Source organism: Diplotaxodon limnothrissa, linkage group LG17 (genome assembly GCF_057381915.1).
Source record: "Diplotaxodon limnothrissa isolate DT_005_m linkage group LG17, D_limnothrissa_male_GT1.1, whole genome shotgun sequence".
Classification (NCBI taxonomy): Eukaryota; Metazoa; Chordata; class Actinopteri; order Cichliformes; family Cichlidae; genus Diplotaxodon; species Diplotaxodon limnothrissa.
In genome coordinates, this window is record NC_140612.1 from 31,882,776 (window position 1) to 31,902,616 (window position 19,841).

At 40.3% G+C, this 19,841-nt stretch overlaps 1 protein-coding gene across 4 annotated transcripts in view; it reads left to right on the plus strand.

Moving 5' to 3' along the window:
• The first annotated feature begins 4,026 nt into the window (after nucleotides 1–4,026).
• The window catches only part of LOC146615258 (ELKS/Rab6-interacting/CAST family member 1-like), a 162,174-nt gene continuing 146,359 nt past the window's right edge, over nucleotides 4,027–19,841 (plus strand). For all 4 annotated transcript variants that reach the window (XM_085376029.1, XM_085376026.1, XM_085376027.1 and 1 more), the window contains exons 1-4: nucleotides 4,027–4,285; nucleotides 13,543–14,374; nucleotides 16,668–16,745; nucleotides 16,951–17,106. In XM_085376029.1, coding sequence (XP_085232155.1) covers nucleotides 13,865–14,374; nucleotides 16,668–16,745; nucleotides 16,951–17,106 — 744 coding nt within the window. In that variant the 5' untranslated portion in view covers nucleotides 4,027–4,285; nucleotides 13,543–13,864. The remainder of the gene's footprint in view (nucleotides 4,286–13,542; nucleotides 14,375–16,667; nucleotides 16,746–16,950; nucleotides 17,107–19,841) is intronic.

Below are 19,841 nucleotides of genomic sequence, written 5' to 3' on the forward strand. Positions count from 1 at the left end.
AAAACTTTAAAAATGCTCACAGTTGAAGTTTGCAAACACAGTTTACAAAACCGTGTTGGTCCACCTCTCTCAGGGGGAACTTTAGCCAGCAGACTATTTATACCTTAGTTGTCTGACTGACTGGCGCCGAGGGAACTGGGACACTAAATGTGTGTCTGTGTGCATGCGTACTTACTTAGCATCTAGTTGGAAATATTTCTTTAGGATCAGGTGTTAATAGTGCATTAGAGAGACAGATAATGCAATACACTGACTGGTCACCTTTTGCCTGCAGAACTGACTTAATTCTTGGTGGCATACATTCAAAAAGGCGCTGGAAACTTTAATCGGAGGTTTTGGTCCATATTCTGACCCTAACATGTGAGTGTCAGAGCAGAAATCAAGATGCCGAGCTGACAGTAGTGGCAAACAGTGTGGCCTTCTGCTGCCTTAGCCCATCTTCTTCAAGCATTCGGAGATGCTCTTCTGCACACCTTTTTTGTAATGTTAGCCTGAAGCAATCTGGCCATTGTCATTTGACCTCCAGCATTTACAAGGCATTTTTACCTAAATGACTTCTGCTCTCTTGATATTTTCTCCTTTTTGAACCAATCTCTGAAAACCTTAAAGATTGTTGTGTTTAAAAATTTCTAGTAGATCAACAGTTTGTGAAATACTTCCACAACCATGCCACATTCAAAGTCGCTTAAATCACTTGTCTTCCTGATTCTTAGTTTGAACTTTGTCTAAAAGCCTCAATGATTTGCTGCCAATGTGATTGACTGATTAGATATTTGAATTAGCAAGCAGTTGAACTGGTGCATCTAACGAAGTGGCCAGTGAATGTAGAGCAAGAAGATGAGGATAACCTTATGGGAAATCTGCAAACATACTGTATGCATGCTGTATTCCAGTCATTTACTCATCAAGCAGCTAGCTCCAGGAGTGCCATAAATCTGAAGTATAACTTACGAGCATCACACTAAAAAGCTGACAGGCCCATTCAGTAAAAGCACAGAAATAAATTAGTAAAATTGATCTTACTACAAATCAAATGTGCTGACTGTCATATGGTATGGAATAAAGAATAACGCAAGACCGACGTAGCTACATTTTTTTGTTGAGAATTTTTGTCACGGCGTGATGCGCCGGTGTGTTTTTTGAAACAGGACCCAAAAGCAGATGTGGACGAGGTGTTGCAGGTTTAAACAGAAAGCGATCCTTTATTTGGATGATTGCAGGGGTTAAACAAGGAACCCTAAGCAAACTAAATAACACTAAGAAACAAATACTATGAAGTTCTATGACTATGGTGGGGATAACAGACGCCCCGACAATGACATTCAGAAAACAGAGGACTTAAATACACACATGAGGTGATCAGGGGAAGTGGAGACACATGAGGAAACAGCTGACTAGGATAAACATAATGATGCACAGGCAAGAGTAAAACTAACCACATGAACACAGAACACAAGACCCTTTTCAAAATAAAACAGGAAACATGCAGACTTAGACACGACAACACAACTTAACAGGCCTAACACACATAACAGACTAGACAAGGAACCAAACATAACCACACATGACGCATGAACCAGGGAAACTTAGTACAGGGGAGATGACATAACTAAGAAACAGGACTACACAGTAATCTAGAAATTAACTAGGTGAACTAAGCTAAGGCACAAATAAATACAAAAGATACATAAACTCAAACACTGGGTCGCTCGACCCAGGACCATGACAATTTTGTTAAAACATAAAAATACTGTAGACTTTTATGATGAATCTGGCTATTACTGATCTAAAGAAACTAAGGTTTTCATCCAAACGGCCTTCTCACATTCAAGTTAAAATAGTACTCATCCTCAAATCCATCATCTGATAAAATCAATAAAGATCCATTAGTGTGGAGGAAGAAAATCACATAGCCAAAGGTTTACTTTATAAATCCTCTGTGACTGATAGGATAAAGGTTAACTTTACTGGTATTGCCTTCCTTCAGATAAATCCTTGTGCCGTCCTTTTAATGGCCGAGCTTTTTTTCTCATCTTAATATAGATTATTTATGTTTTGGGATGTTTTTTTACCTGCAGAAAAGAACATCAATACAGGGCAGCATCTAATAACATTAGTTACATTTGTGTTTTACAAGTCAGAGGGGCTATTTGTTCTGTCAACAAAAGAACAGGTGATCACCTTGAGTCAGTGTATTAGGTAGTTAACTAATCATACCACATTTATTTTTAAGTCACATTAAACACCTGTACGGACAAATAACATATACAATTTTGCTTTACTGTTTTTTAAGAGTAAGTAAGTTCACATGGACAGAAGATAAATTAAAGGACAAGCCTGAACCCTTGACCACTACAACAACAGGATCCGGTGGCTCTGTTGGCATGGTTTGCTGCCATCGAGAGAAGAGTGAGTGTAAATTAACACTGCTGATTTGTTGAGGATGATTATGATATGACTCATGCGCTACGGCCTTCACAGTCACCAGATCTCACTCCAGTTGAACACTTATATGAGATTCTGGACTAACGTGTTAGACCGCACTTTCCACCAGCATCATGAAAACATGAATCAGGGGAATATTTTTGGGAGAAACACATTTCCAAAAGGTTTGGACAGGGACATGTTTACCACTATGCAGCATCCCCCCTTTATTTTACAACAGTCTTTAAACATCTGGGAAAATCTGAGAGATCAGCTGCTGGACTGTTGGGAGAGCACCGTTGTCCCATTGTTGTCTGATATATGATTCTAAATGCTCAGCAGTCCTTCTTTGTCATATTTTTTTAATGTTTTGTTTCATGATATGTCAAATGTGTCCTACAGGCAGGCCAGCTCAGCACCCAAACTCTTCTAGCGTGAACTATTCAACCATCTATCACAAAATAGATGCAGTATGTGGTTTAGGTTTCATCACTGATGGTGTCTTTCCAAAAGTGCAAGCTGACAGTTCACCCTCCTACCATCATCCTTTTAAACGAGCTTTGGCCCGGGGAGATCCACACCACCGCTGGCTGAAAAGTGTCCCAGTCCATGATAGTAGGTCGTTTACAGGTTGCTGTAGACACTCACTGTTGCACTTCTCTCGTTACCTCCTCTGTATTTGTTGATTACAATTTGAACCAAAAAATTTAAGTTTGGATTCATCATCCCGTAATTTTCAGTCCATTTCTTGTGTATTTTGGCATACCTCATCCTTTTCTCCTTGTTTTTCCCTTTTTTAATATTTCTTAAGGAGAAATCTGCTGTAGAATTTTTATTAGGCCTGAAACTTCTTTTGTCTGCCACACAGTTTGCTTGATTTTTTTAAGGATCTCAAATTTTTGGGTAATAGCTTTTTGGGACTAGCCTTGTTGGCACAAAAATAAATAAATAAATTTTATGCAAGCTAAACAAGTGGTAGACATACCACTGGTTCGTCCCTTGAGTTAGGTGGCTTTTTTATGTTTTTATGCTTACCACTGACCTTATTAGGTCTAAAAAAGAAAGGAAAAGAAAACAAAATTCCTGTGACTATGATTAGGTAAAGGGATTGGACTAAAAATGAGTGAAAATGGAGCCAATGTCCAAAGAAAAACTTTGACCTTCAGAAGCCTGGAGTACTATTGCTCAAGGCCACTCTTTAAGAAATAATAAAAACAATAAGTCTGGCTCCTTGGAAACAGAATATATAGAAATGAGGGGTGGCTCAAGACTTTTGCACAGCAGTGTATGGATGACAGAACTAAAGGAAACCACAATAGGTTCATAGGATCAAACCCAATTTCTATTTGTCGGCAAATTCGGGAAATATAGTATTCTCAGGTATATTTAAATGAAAAAGCAGCGATTAAAAAAAAAAAAAGTGACACATCACCACGTGATAAATGGATAATAATCATGAGGTGTTTTGTCATTGCGACTTTTAATGAGGATGGTTTGACGTGCACGAGGGAGAGGGAGGGAGAGCGGGATGGAGAGGTGGAAAGGGGAGGGGGCGGGGTACGTGTCGGAGGCGCGCGCTCCACCGTCGTGACGTCACGGGAGCGCCCGAGCAGAGCGGTGGGGAAGCCACCAGTGGTAGAGCTGGCAAAGACGGAAAAGAGGGAAAGATAGAGGAGATAGACAAGAGACGGAGAGGAAACGGGAACACAGCCCGAGACAGAGCGTTTCACCGTCCGCCACCACACGCCACTTTAACCCCTGACAGCAGCAGAATAACTGAAGAGTGTATGTGACTGGCCTTTTTTCCCCCCTTCTCTTTTCTTATTTCACAACCGAGGGCAGGGACGTTAACACAGCCGCAGTGAGTACTGGAAGTTCCTTGCCACTCTTGAGTGTGTGCGTATGTACACACATGCATGCTTTATAACACAGGCCTTTGTGTATCTCTGTGTTTATTTGTTGTGTGTGTGTGTGTTGTAGTCATATTGGCCACTTATTGGGTCAACCCCACATGTGTGGTGTCTCTCTGCGTGTGTGTGTTTGTTTGGATTTGAGAAATAACAGGAACACTGGCACCTAACATAATTAAATAATTAATATTTGATGGTCTCCTTTAAGCGAAGCAGCAGCAGAGGCGGCAGCAGTTTTGGGTCAGCTGTGATGGGGCTCTCCGTGCGTGCTTGACTGTCATTGTGGTACAACGACAGTGTGAGCTCCCCCCCCCCCGCTTTTTTATTGTTCAGTAAAGCAGTTGTAGCTGTGCAGCCTGTAGACTTACAACACTACGTCTTGTATTGTACCTCCAAATGCGATTATCAGTCTGCTCGGCGTGTTGCAGGCGGCAGATGAAGCTGACAGCCCTTCTCAAATCCACGCTATGTGGCTATAATATTTCTGTAACATCACAGCGCCCATTTACTGACATTACTGTCTCGGGTTTATCTCATGTGGTATCGCTGATACGCCCTGGGGCACTTGAAGTGTAGGAAGTCGATCGCTTGAGTTAGTGTTTCGTCTCTTCCCCATAATAATCCCGTGGAGACTTTTTTTTTTAGTTGTGTTGCAATATTTCCAACAGGATGCTTCAGCTCTTTGTCAGCTGACAGATTGCACGCACTGATTTTGCAAAACCAGTGACAACAGCGTCTTTGCAAACTTTAGCAAAAACATAGATTTGATATGATCGTGTTGATAAAGACAGGACGGTGGGTGGTGGTGGGGAGTGGGGGACGCTCACAGCTCCATTTCTTTGCACCGCCCCTCCTCCGGGAACATCCACTCAGGGAACTGAGCTGCTTCCTTCCATTGAGTTTATTGTAAACACTGGACATTTTTAAAAGCCCAGGCTCCACACACCTTAGTCTGACGAGGCCTTGATGTCATTCTAGCACTCCCTTCTTAGAGTTAGGTTTAGTAGCAATACTAATATGTTTTCTTTTAGCTTAGCATGGCCTGGCTGCAAACTTTTGACACCGACTGAACAATTTCCACACCCCTTAACAGTGTCTCGGTCTCCCTACATCAAAGGTAAAAAAAAAAGGGTTTGTCTTGAGGGCCTGAGGCTTTGCAGCAACACCAGCATGTGACACAGAAAGCAGCTCTTCTTATCACAGACTTTGCTTTTACCTTAAGACCGTATAATCTTTGGTGGTTTGTTTGTTTTTTTAATCACTCTGGCAGGGTGAGGCTGTTCCTAGATGGGAAGATGGGTCACCCTCTCCTCTCGCTTTTACTCTTGTTTAGCCTGGCAAGCTGATGATCACATTCTTCTTTAAAGGAGAGCCTGGGGGAGTTGCACGCTCACTTTCTCTTCCATTACACACTCCCAAATTAGTTTTGTTCTTCCCTGGCTTGCGTTAATTGTCTCAACGGTACATTTTCCATATTTGTTATGTAGGCAGAAGCCAAGATTAGATAAGCGCGGTGTGTTGCTGCGTCCGTATGACATCAGTGTATATTTTTTGTGCATGATGTGGATGTGTGTGCTTGTGTACGAGTTATAGTGCATGTATGCATGTATGTTTGCCCAGCCCGCATCTTAGATTAATTTCCTGTGGTACACAATAGCCTGGAGCTGATTGTATCTGTCCCTTATCAGTTTTGGGCTTTCCAGTGACTAAGCCATATTATATGTGTTACAAATAGGACCAGTGGCACGGACCAAAGTTGCAAATTTTATATCTGTATCATGCCAAGATATCTACTGCCTAACACTGAATTCACTGTTTACATAAAGGCCTCTTTCAAGGCATTTCAGAAAATAATCTATAGCTGATCCTAAATAGACTGTCTGAAGTGATAAAGGTGGGCTTTTTTTTTTTTTACTAAAATCACACAGAAAAGTGTTACAGGTGTTAAAAATATGTTTAAATGCATTAATCAGTATGGATGATGGTTTCTTTTTGTGGCATCAAGTCAGATATCCCTAATAATGCATTGCTTAAATACAAACAGCATCATGGGATTAGCTATGAAGTGCACAGTTGTCATAAATGAACCCCAGTAATCTTAAATACATTGTGATGTAGTGAGCAACAATACTGGGAGTGACCTTTGGCCTAAATCTATCAAGCTGCTCAAATAGAAAATGGACTTGTGTGAAAGATAAAAGCTATTATCCTTCACCTGGGTTAGGGTTAGGGTTAACCCTTACCTGCAAACCATTTAAAAAAAGCTTTTAGTCTGACTTGCGTGAGTCCTAGGTGCCTTCTTGGTAAGGTGTTTCAAGTTTGTTCAACTGTGATGCACACCAGAGGGAAGACCCTCTGGTGTGCATAGACTGGCACTGTCATAACCTGGATGGACCCAGATAAGCAGCAGAAAATGTATGTATGGATGGATAAATTAGAGCTATAGTGTCATTACAGCACTTGTAGCTTAAAAATGAGAGTAACCACTAAGCCACAAAGGTTGGATAAATGTTGGATAAATCAAAATGTGAGTCAAAATGTGCGCAAACGTAACTACTCTTGAAAAAGAGCAGTCGGCTTTTCAAAGGAGTAATCCTGTTGCAGGTTTAAAAAAACCCTAGTGAACAGCCGGCATCTCTTTAAATCTTGCGTTCGGAAACGAGTACGTCTCTCCCCTTCAGCGGGGCTGTCGAGATGACTTTCAGTGTGATGTGTAACCCCGGACAGCACCAGTGAGTCCTTTCCAGCCACATCAAATCACAACGAGCCTGACAGGAACAGAGAGTAATGGAGAAATAGTAATATTCAACATGAACATAATGTGTTTTTATGAGCCCCAGTCCTCAGGCGGGAGTCGAACTTTGTCAAAATTGTCTCCCACACTGAAATACCAGCCGGCTAAGTATAGGTTGAGTGGTGTGTGTGTTTTTGTGTCGCACTGTGCGGTGTGACGGACGGATGTGTGGTTGCCACATAAATAGAACATGCTGAACACCTTCAGGAATGCTGATGGTAAAAGAGAGAGGCAGTGAGAGGAAGCGAAAGCATCAGGGAGACAAGGGAGAGTCAGAGAGGGAAAGGAGGCATTATAGGAATGAGTGTGATGAGAGAAAACAAGACATTCAAGTCTAGGTATTCTAACCAAGCACCATCTGCCGCTCATATTAGGTAACAAAATCAAAAAAGCCTTCTTTCTCGACCAGATTTTCTGTTTGAGCCATCTAGGATGTCTGCCTGGTCCTATCACAAACTCTGCATTTGTATCTGCATCATTAGAGCTAATTAAAACTACTATAATCAATAGTCTTTTTTTATCTTGGCTGAAGATTACATGACTGCTTCTATGTGTTTAAGATAATCAGCTGAGCTGCAGAGCTTTGTATCACATTATAGGTAGTTTTGATTTTACAGCATACATTTTTATCCACTCATAGCACTGTTTTCAGCTGCAGCAGGGAGCTGTTTATTAGCATAAAATCTCTAAAAACCCAGCTCAACACTACTTACCAGTCACTAACTGCTAGACAGCAATGCTAGTAATTATATGGTAAATACCCTGGAGCCTTTAGCATCTAAAAACCCTTCTGTTTCCATCAGAAACTGGTGTAAAACAGCCAGAAATAGTGAGGATTGGATATGTATTTATTAGCTAGGGAAAAGTACAATTTTGATATGAAGTATAACATTGTTCTGTAGGTCCTACATATCTTGTTGTCTCCTAACAAGTTAACTTTAGTGAAGTGTAGTTATACTGTTATTGTATAGAAAGCTTCTTTTTTTTTTTTTTTTACTGAAAATGCCCAAAAGTTATTTATTTGTCTGGGATTAGATTTTGACTTACACATTGATCTGTGGTTATTTTGTAATACAAAAATAACTGGGGTTTTTCCACTCTCAATGTACATAATGGATGTCTACACTCAAAATTTAAGTGCTTGCCGTTCAACCATAAATACTTCTATGATTGTTATAGTTTCAGCATCTAAGGGTGCACGAAATTGTTACCGGATTATCAGGTCAGAGCAAATCTTTGGGGAGCCTTTCCATTTTTGTTAAAGGCCTGAAAATCTCTCAGTGAGCTCCTGACAACCAAGGTCACTGGTTGGCAAGTGGTCACCGGGAGCTGCTTTGGTTGCTATCAAATTGCCATACTCATTCGTAGTATCGTGTATGGAAGACATCTTTTTTGGATGTACAATTTTGGTCCACTGAAGGGGTTGTTTTGTTTCTTTTTTTCTACGTCTAATGAACGTCTAGTGTTGATGTCCGTAGGAACTCTAAGTACGGGTTATTTATAATCCAAATGCGCTCATTGTGGACGTCTTTTCAATGTCAAACCTAGACTCATTTTAGATGTAGTTTTTATGATGCTTCTATAGGCTCTGTTGTCCAATATTTCCAGAAGGTGGAGGACACGTTTTCTTTACAGAAACAGATATCTCAGTGGCGGCGCAGGCTCTTGACGCTAAAACAAAAGTGAGCAGCTGCACGGTGGATTTCGAGCAGAAATGTCCCCAGCTTCTCGTAGGTAGTTTGCATAATGTGCGTATCAACAAAGACCGTCGAGCAGATAGTCCCGTTCATACACACACACTTGCACAAACTTCTTGTACTTTCTGTCGCAACTTCTCTACGTCCTGCTGAAACACTGTTGAACCATGTGTGAAATAAATAAAGAAATGAAATGAATCACAACCACATTTACAACCGCATTAGCTGGGGAATACACAGATTGCTAGGAAGTCGCTAACTGGTGTTTAGACCTGCGTGACTGAAGCCTTAATCCCATTGTACTCAGATTGTCTATAATTCACTTAAAGGGCACTCACATAACAGCTAAATTGTCAAAATAGTTTTTTTTTTAGACCTGTTATAGACAAAATGATCAGTTTTAATAGTCACAAAAACATTACTGATGATATGTATGGAATAATAATAACCTTTTCTCACAAAGAAGCTTGCCCATAAGACATCCTGGTAATCCATGTTGATTGGACAGTTGAAAATTTATGACATGGCATGCTCCAAACAATAGATGAAAGGTGCATAGTTACATCAAACTTCTTCTATCAAAAAAAGAAAAAGAAAAAAGAAAAGTGAAACTGGAAGTTCCAAGAGTGGGAGTTCTTAGAGACTGTCTCTTCTTGCACCTTCTGATTCGTTGCTATTATGTTACCAATCCTTGGTAGTTTAGTTGGGTATTTTAGAGGTTCAAGAAAACATTAACAAAGCAAGTGTTGCAACTTGCAGCCATCTTTGATGCCCGTATCTAATGAACAGACAGAATCAGTCACCTTATTTCAGTGATCACTGGTAAAGGTATAGTATAGTCAGATCCAGTAAAAGTTTCTAAAAGGTTTATCAGTTTTTCCCAAAAAAATAATGTTCAGAAAGCTTCCCCCCCCCACGAGCCTTACTTCTATTACACTTGAGCACAGTGCACAACATTAGCGATCAGTGTGTCAAAGTTCCAACTTGAACAGCAGCTCCAGTTGAAATGGCCGTGAACCTCAGTTATATGGATGTGTCAGTAGAACAGCATAATAAGCTAAAATGTTTCCCGTGTTGCGTGTCATTGTTCTAGAATTCTCTGGATTTTCAAAAGACATTGTGGCTTTAGCAGAGCACCACAGAGAGCTACATCAGCACCAATACTGAAAACTGCTCAAACAATATTTCTAATCGAATAAGGCAAAAAAATAAAAATAAATTTACTGTTTAATCGTTCACACTGATTTTCCCAGTGTCTTCAAGTGCAGCAAACTCCAGCTGCTGATGAATACTGAAAGACGGAAAAGCTCTGATCTGATTTAAGCCAGTGAATAGACCTTAGGTGTAGTTTTACTGTTTCCAAGGTCAAGAATGACCTCATTGAACTTTCAGTGTAGCATTGTTTAATAGATGTTTCTTAAGGCTGAGCAATATTGCCCTTTTTACATTTGTGAGAAATGGCGTGAGGAAGGGCAAGCCTCTTGACAGATGGGTCTTTGAGAGTCATATGCTAGTGCTCATTTGATCTCATGATACCAGCTGCATCATAGGTGGGTTTGTGTGAGTTGTTGTTGGTGTTTTTGTTGTGTATTTTTGGACCTCTGGCTCTGGCTATCAAACCAACACAAGCCTCAACCTGTGAGATACACTGGTGGTTTATTCATGTGACCCCCAGACTTGAACATCAGAAAACACAACACAGGCAGTGCTGTGTTTTCCATGAGGTCCTCAAGGAAATAAAAGTAAAGAGAGTCTGTGTGTGTGATAGATTCTGACTCTACGTTGTGTACCCTGCCTCTTGTCCAATATCTTATTGCCACAACCACTCAGTGCCCAATGTAGTTTGTCAGTCATAGCAATTTGAAAATCAGCCTTGTATGTGCCCACAAATGCTTAAATAAAACCTAAAAAAGACTTTGACTCTGTAGATTTTTCTATTAAAGCAAGAATTGGGACGTGAACACTTGGATTATCTACAGGTCATCAGATCTTTAGGGAAGGAGGAAGAAAGCCCCCAATCCACCCTTTCTGTCTCCATCTCCACAGACTCATGTTCAAATCAAGCGTTAGATGTATCTGTGTTTTTAATGACACGATCACTCACTGCGGAAACTTGAAATGTTTCTATTTGGATTTTTTTCTGTATGGATGGATTCAGCTCTCCGTATATATTCATTTTACTCAGTTTTGATCTGTGTGAATGTGCATGTCCATACTGTATGCCAGTGTGTGCATGCGTGGGTGTGTGCCTGTGCTAGAGGGAGGTCTTTGGCCTGTTTCTATCCAGGTGTGTGTTTTTGGCCCGTGGGGGGATAGAGCAGATGGTCCCTGTTTTTGTTTCAGAGTGTATGAGTGTGTGTGGCTGTAACTGACTGGCTGTCAGTAACGTTTCCCTGGCCAAAGATCTGTGCCTAGCAGAGCATCACTGGGGAGTATACGCCTGTTTAAAGCCAGGCTCGGGTGAAGGGAAATTCAGATTGTTTGACTGAGGGGCTGCACAACTCACATACTCAGGGAAACTAATTAAATAATAAAACTAAGGAATGGACTTTTTTTTGTTTACATCTAACTTTTATTGCTAATATTATTCTTTTTATTTTGAATTGATGCCCCAAAGTAAATGCAACAATTTAGATATGACCTTGCAGATAAACATCAGCTTCAAGATAAAACAGCTATATGTAAGTAGAGGGTAAATATTTCTGCATTTTCTGTAAGTATTATTGTTTAATAGTGAAAAGGCAAGGCGCAAGAAAAACAAGTTTCCATTCTTGTGTGCGCTGACTGTATCTGAAGCTGCACTTCTTGTAAGAGATATGGATCGGATGACCAGTGTGGGTGTCCATTGGGTCCACTGACCTGAAGATAACATCACTGGCTTAAAGAGTAGCCAAACAATGAGAAATTCTGAAATTCTATACCGACGAGTATACAGACCAAATTGTTTTAGAGTTTGAAATATACTCTGTATACTAAAGATGGGTGTCAGCACAGGAAAATAACTAAGTCGCTCTAAATAAAAGACTAATAAGATATGGAAACATCCTCCAGACTGAAGCACTGATTTGTTGGATGGTGTGAAAGAGAAAGTTTTCACAGGTCTCTGCAGAGTCCTGTGAAAAATCCACTCCATGATTCAGTAGCTTGTGGAATAACCTTTAGGAACAGTAACTTGAAGTAATCGTTTTCTGCATGACTTCATCATTCTCTGTTGTGGAGGAATTTCGGCCCGTTCTTTACACCAGAAACAGCGTTTCAGTTGCTTTTTGGGCGATTGCAACACCTTAATTCTTTTCTTTTTTTCATCTTCGGATCTCACATTTTTTTCTCTTTTCATCAGCCACAGTGTTGTAGATTCGCAGCTGTTTCTAGGATCGTCACCAACATCGCCAAAAAACATATTCGAGGGCTCTTTTGTAGTGAAACAAACTTATAGAAGCTGTGAACATGCTGTTAAGTTGGGAATTTTAACACAAGAGTCTGCATTTACTCACTTTTACCATTTTCCACCCCTAGACATTGGTGCTCAGTCTGTAACTTAGTCCACTCGATTCATAATTAGTGGGTTTCACATACTACATACAGTTTTGAAACCCTGGAAGCTTATAGCCTTCATGAAAGGAAGTTTGAAATTTCAGAAACCTGAAAGACATTTATCACAAACATGTGAGCCCAGGCTCATAAATCATGTTCAAAATATTTGGGATTACTCCTTTAAATTGATTACACAGGCGAGCGCAGCCGGGATGGCGTGTTTCATTTTTAGCACCACAATAAAAAAATTTAAAAGAACTGTTTGATGTGACTGACTGATCAATTTTAGTAAGTTATTTTTTATCCAACACACACTCGCACGCACAATTACCACTGTAACTGATCTCTTTATTGAGGCTTTAATAGAAATACAGACTGCTGGAAATTTATTCATCATCTTTTTTAAACACGATTTTTTTCTTGGCATCTTATTGCATAATTAAATTGAATTAAATGAAACAAACAAGCAAACAAACAAAAAAAATGTAACTGACTGAAATGAACAGAGGCAAAGCAAAGCTTGTTCCAAATATGAAGTCAGCTGATTGAATGTTATCTGATGCTGCACAGCTCTAGGACACAGTGTTTGATATGGTGCACGGTGTGATTAAGAACAAGGCATAACGGGTGGTGGAGAGACAAAGCAGCCTTTGTAGAAAAAGAAATCAGCCTTAATTTTTTTTGCTGTGAGTGTGCATATACTGTAGCTCAGTGTAATACTCTTGCCAGTAAGGTCGTCCTTTAACCTGCTGTTAATTTATGCTGACATCTGTGGCAGCTTTACGCCTGGCTGCTAAGTGTGCCTTAAGTGTCTTTGTGGACACAGTTTTGTGGCCACTGCTGCAGTGCAAATGCTGCAGCAATGACTGTCTGAAATAGTCAAGCTTCCATCTAGAAACCCAAGAGGCATTTTCAGTCACATTTTGTCTTGTTAGCAGATTAACATAAAAAAAAGTCATTCAAAATAAAAACAAGTAACGAAACCTTTGTTATGACCGGCAAATGTTGTGCAATTTATTTCACATCAGATCGCTTTTGTATTTGCTAGCTACACTCAGAGATGTGATTACCCAGCTACTGTGCTGAACCAAACCACAGCCTAGTAAAAATCGTATTCCTTTGTGCCTTAAGTGCAGCTTGTCTTTGTCCAGTAATCAAGTCTCTTCATCTCTTTTCTTTTTAGGTGATCCCATCATCCAAGCCCTTGTTGACTGCCTCGCTTGCTTTATCCAGAGGGATGCCCTATTGATTCCTACTTTCTAACAAAGCCCATGGATTACAGCAAGGGTGTTGAAAAGGCCTTGATCACAGCTGCATCACCACTATGACATATTTCAAGTCAAAAAGAGCCCAAGTTGAAGACTGACTGATTTTCTTTTTGTGGGGGACATCCATCTAACTTTTTTTTTTTTTTTTTTAATTTTGAGCATGTTTTTCTTTGATTAAGTTGATTTACTTGTTCGATCACACACATCTCTGTAGTGCACGCCACTCTTCCTGTCACCATGTACGGCAGTTCCCGTTCCGTCTCAAAGCTGGATGTTGTTGGATCCAATGGGAACGGGTCAGCATCTGGGAGTCCCGGTCGCTCCCCACGCCTGTCTCGCTCCCCACGTTTAGGACACCGGCGAAACAGCAGCAGCAGCTCCACTGGAGGACTTACAGGCACTGGTAAAACCTTATCCATGGAGAATATTCAGTCTATTAATGCTGCCTATGCAACTGGTGCCATGTACTTCACTGACACAGCTGAAGACCCGGTCGGCGTTGGGAGTCTGAGCAGTGGGTTGAATCCCTCGCTGCCCAAAAGCACCATGACCCTGGGGAGGGCTGGGGCCAGGGTCCCCTATGGGGTCAGAGCGGCTGTAATGGGGAGTAGTCCTAATATAAACTCTGGAGGAGGAGGAGGAGGAGGTGGAAGTGGAGCGCTTGTACCCAGTGATGCAATAGCGTTTGGTGGGGAAATGCAAAACCAGTCTCCACAGGCGGCTACTGTGCCTCACTCTATGAGACAGGTAAAGTGCTGAATTTTCTTATTTTCAGGACAGAATTTTGTATATAGCATATATGACATACCTAAAGTGTGGTAGAAGGGAAAACATTTTCAAAAGGTGCTGTATTATGTAAATACCCAATGGTGATTTTTCTAGTTCAGCTTTTTGGTTTTGAGATGTCAAAATTCACTTTTCTCTCAATTTAAGCAAAATACAGAAATCTGAAACAAGCATTAAAAAAGAGAGAAGTGTCGGTGATAAATCTCAAACTCATTTTACATCATGAGCCACATGGGACCACTTTGGTCTTAACTGACCAGTTAGACTCCTTTTTCTGTCAGAGTAAAGAAGTATAGAAAAATTTTAATATCAAAAAGAAATTTCAGCAATAAATGTCAGTTTTTCTGCATAGAAAAGAAACGCTGCTTTGAGCTTAAATTGTAAAATTATAGAAAAAGTTGTGCTAACTCACTGTGCTGACTGTCCTGCAATTATAAAATGGATAATTTTTGTTAATTGATAGAATGCCCTCTTTTTTTTTTGCGATCCTACTGCAGTAATCATGGATTTCATTAGTAAATAGTGAATAAACAGGACCCTCCTGTCATTTAATTGTTTATCTGTTACTTATTTACTTTGGTGTAGTATGAAGTGCCATGAGGAAGGTCCGTATCAGTAAGAAAAGCTGTAAAACTAATGAAAATACAGTTAAAAAGTCTAAAATTTATGCGCTTCTTCAAAAGCATTTTCCAAAGCAATCCAGTTGGGCACTTTGGAGTTTTAGGCTGATCAATTATGGCCCTGTGCCTCATGTTTAACACCCGTGGTCTAGATGCAGCATGTGGGATTTTTGAGTTGAATGGTTAATTTTTCCTCTTAAGTCCGCCCTACACCAAATGAAACAACAAAAGTGTGGGCATTCACACAGTGTGTTTAAATAGACTAAGGTCTGCCGTCCTACTCCCTCTGCACTATTAGTCATAACCTGCTAGCTCATCTCTGAAGAGTTAGCTCGCCTCCTCCACTTGTTTCTTATTTCTTTAAAAAAGCAGCAAAAATAAAATTTATCTCTTCAGCTGTAATTACTGTTACAGGGTTTTCTATTCTGCATTTCACACGCATGTTTTCCTTAACCTGGTCTACTTTTGCACTTGCAAAACTGGCTCTGCGCACAGCCTAGAAACCTCAAATAAGTTTTTCAAAGCCAAAGCAGAGTCTGTTTGTTAAAAATGAATCTGAGTTCTGTTTAATTCTTAATAGAGTCGTTCTGGTGGTATCATGAATGAAACATTGATATTTTAAACATTTTCTCATTCCTGGTGAAATGTTTTATGTAGTATATGAAGGGAATTTAAGCAGTTATTCATGACCTGCTAAAATACACTCAGTGGCCTCTGTATTAGGTACACCTCACCAGCACTAGGTATTTCCTTCATAATTGCCTTAACTCTTCATGGCATAGATTCAACGAAGTGCTAAAACTATTCTTCAGAAATTTTGGTCTATACTGATGTGATGGCATCACACAGTTGCTGCAGATCGATCAGGTGTACATCCACGATGCACCTGTTCTACCAGACTGTGCTATATTGAATTGAAATCTGGTGACTGTGGAAGCCATCTGAGTGCAGTGAACTAATTGTCATGTTCAAGAATCTGTTTGAAGTGATTTTAGCTTTGTAACATGGTGTGATATCCTGCTGGAAACAGTGTCCTCATCAGGAGATGGGTACACTTTGGTCATAAAGGGATGGATATCGTCAGCAACAGTGCTCAAATCGGCTGTGACAGTTAAGCAATGCACATTGTGAACTATGGGGCCCAACCCCTGGCAAGGAAATATGTTCCATACTATTACACCATCACCATCATCCTGAACCATTGATACAAAGCATGTCCACATACCTAAATGCAAAGTCGCTGCCATATGATTGGCTGATTAGATATACAAGCAGTTAAACACATGCACCTAATGAAGGGGCTGATGGGTGTATATCTCGAATACCCTGTTCTGATCTTCTAGCGATTAATTATTTGCCTTGTTAGACTTTAAAGGCAGTAACTCTCCCAAATGGCTGCGCATGTTTGTTTTTTCAGATTTGTGTGGAATTTCAGCGTCAGCTGTTGCTTTTGCACAGAGTGCTTCATGTTCAGTGTTGTCGTCCAAGATCACTTCACAAACTGCGAGCAGTGGCAGCTTCAAACAGAAAAAATGAAAATGATACGGATGAGCAGAAACTTTTAACATTAATGGTGAAAAACATAGTGGACTAATACTGTTTGTGTGTGTGTGTGTGTGTGTGTGTGTTCTCAGGTGAGAGAAGGTGCAATGTCAGACCTTCAGACTCAGTTGAGAGAAGTGCTGAGGGAGAACGAACTGCTGCGCAGAGACGTAAGAACACTTGTACTCGTACACCCACGGCTATGAAGATAAATTCATTTATAATGCAACATATGATATCTTCTGTTTGTTTCATTGTGACCTCCTGTGGGAATTGCTGTTGTAAGATTATAGCTATAAGGAGAATTTACTTATGCAAACAAATAAACACATTTATTAACATGAAGTCACTGTGCTTGATTTTGTATTCCAACAGCTAGAGGCCAAAGAGTCCAAGTTGAGTTCTTCTATGAACTCCATTAAGACGTTCTGGAGTCCAGAGCTGAAGAAAGAGAGAGCGCTGAGGAAGGATGAGGCCACAAAGATGGCTGTCTGGAAGGAACAGTACAGAGTCGTACAGGAAGAGACACAGGTAGGGAAATGATGTGTGCGTCTGTGTGTGCTTGTTTATGTCTCTGTGTGTTTCTGTGTTGCAAAATCTAATACAGTGATTCATTGTTTATATCCCTGGACTGTCTTAGCTCACTGCTCAGCTGAAGAACAAATTAAGACATGGACAGAGCAGTATGCCAACTTTAATATCCTGTTTAGACTTCAGTTATTTCCCCCATCATTTCAGCTCATCCTGGATTTGTAGAAAGTCTTTATAGCTGTTGCTTTAGACAGCTTTTAGCCTCAACTAGCTCTGGCATAGCTCTTCCTCTCAATTTAGCCCCATTTTTTAAATGCAAAAATGCTAAAGAAATCATATCCTGATAATTTTTCTGGACTGTTCTGGTGGATTTGTCTTGCTGCTGCAAGGCATCAGCAAAGATGAGTAAACAGATGAAATAGGCTGCTTGGTTGGGGACTCCCAGCTGTCTGTTGTTGCTGAAGCCATCTGGATAAGAAAGCGATGCAGCAGGCTGAAATATTACACAAGTGATGACACGCAGACATGTGCACTTGCAGTCACTCACACTAAGTAACACAGCATGGAAGATGCTAGCAGCAAAGGGCCAGCAGTTTAGAGGTACTTCACAACGTGACTAACTGAGAAGATACGAAGACGCAGTTTCCCCTGTTGCCTTCTCCCTTTCTCGCTCTCTCACTTTCTTAAGCTTTGGAAGCGTTTGTTGCACTTAAGGGAACACAATGTGTTGTTGTCAACTCACTTAATATTTTTACTTTACCTATCTCTGTCGGCTTTACTCCACAGGAAGAGGAGGTGAACTCAAAGGGAAAGGAGAAACTAGCACAAGCATAAATGACAACGCTAAGCAATGACTCTAAACTGAACTGAAAACAGAGTAGTGAAAATAAATAGGACAAATAATGCAAAATTGATTTTTTTTTCTTTTGTTGTTTATTTATCTTGATACTCTTGTCCAATTCAGTGCATTTATAGACTTGCATGTCCAAGCCCAGTGTAAAAAAAAGAAAAATATGTAAATAAAAAATAAAAACAGAATGCAATGATTTTCAAATCTTATAACAGAAGCTGTCAGCTGATTTTAATTCGATGGGAGCAACATGTGTCAAAGATATGAGAGATGGAACAAAAAAAAATATGGCAAAAGAAGCAGCGGTAAGAACATTTTGAAACTAATTATGTTAAATGGCAATAGATAGAATGCAATTATCTGGAATAAAATCCATCTGTAATTTCAGAATAATGTTCCTCATCTTAGAATTGCCACGACTATGAATAATTGAAAATCTAGAGAAATCTCTGTGCGCAGGGACGGAGGACAATACTTAATTTTGTATGCCTGTGGCATTCAGGCCCTCAGATAGCACTGGATGAAATAACAGCCATGATTCTGATGGGGAGACCACTGCACAGGGTCAGGAAGACTTTTAGAAATCACCGTAAGTGAACATAGTTCACCGTGCCATCTACAAATATAGGTCATGCAAACAAAGTAGCAGCCAAGTGTGGATGTGACGGAAACACTGCTCTCTGGGTCAAAGCTCATTTAAAATGGACTGAGGCAAAGTAGTCAGACAAATCAAAATGTGAAATACATTTAGGAAAAAATGGACATTGCATCCTATGAGGTAAAAAGGAGCGACACCATCTGGCTTCTTATACGATACAATTTTATTTATATATCACGTTTAAAGCCAGGGGGTACACCAAAGTGCTTCACAGTAAAAATAACAGTAAATGATTACACTAAACAGTAAGTCATTAAAACAAGGTAAAATAGAGAAAGTAGAGAACACAAACAAACAGCATTAGTAAGTAGAGATAGGGAGAGATCATGATTATCCAGAGAAATGAGTAGCGATACAGCAATTAATGAGCGGTGAGAATTAGTTGGAAAAGCCAAGTTTTCAAGCTTTTCAAGGATTGAATGGAGTCAGAGGCACAAATGGTAGCAGGAAGACTATTCCAGAGGTTTGGTGCTATAGAGGCAAAAGCACGATCACTCCTAGTCTTCAGGCAGTGCCTGGGCTGGGCCAGAAGTAACTGACCGGAAGATCGTAAAGAACGGCTGGGAGTATAGAGACTGAGGAGGTCGGTGAGATAGTCAGAGGCAAGGTTGTTTAGGCATTTGAAAGTAAGCAACAGAACTTTAAAATCAATACGAAATGTAATAGGCAGCCAATGTAAGTCAGAGAGCACTGGAGTAATAGAGACAAACTTTCTAGTTCTGGTTAGGAGACGAGCTGCAGTATTCTGAACGAGCTGTAATCTTTGGAGGTGAGCAAGTTGGAGTCCAGAGTAGAGCGAGTTACAATAATCGAATCTGGAATTCACAAAGGCCTGTATCACTTTTTCAAGATCAGATATTAAGTGTTTGACCTTTGAAATTTGGCGCAATTGGAAGAAGCCAGATTTAACCACTGAGGAAACCTGTTTATCCAGCTTAAATGAACTATCCAGACAAACACTTAGATTACTTACAGTATCTGTAAGAAAGCCAGCAAAGGGACCAAATCGGGCAGCTAGCTGGTCTCGTGGAGTGTGACTATCAAACACCATAATCTCAGTTTTCTTCTCATTTAAAATGAGAGAAAGGGCTGACAGCCGCTCTGTAACCTCTTTCAAGCAGTCAGACAAACGATTCAATGAAGCTGGCAGGTCATTAGACAATTGGAAATAGATTTGAATGTTGTCAGCGTTATAGCACTCGTTTCTCTAATGGTATGGGGGGCTAT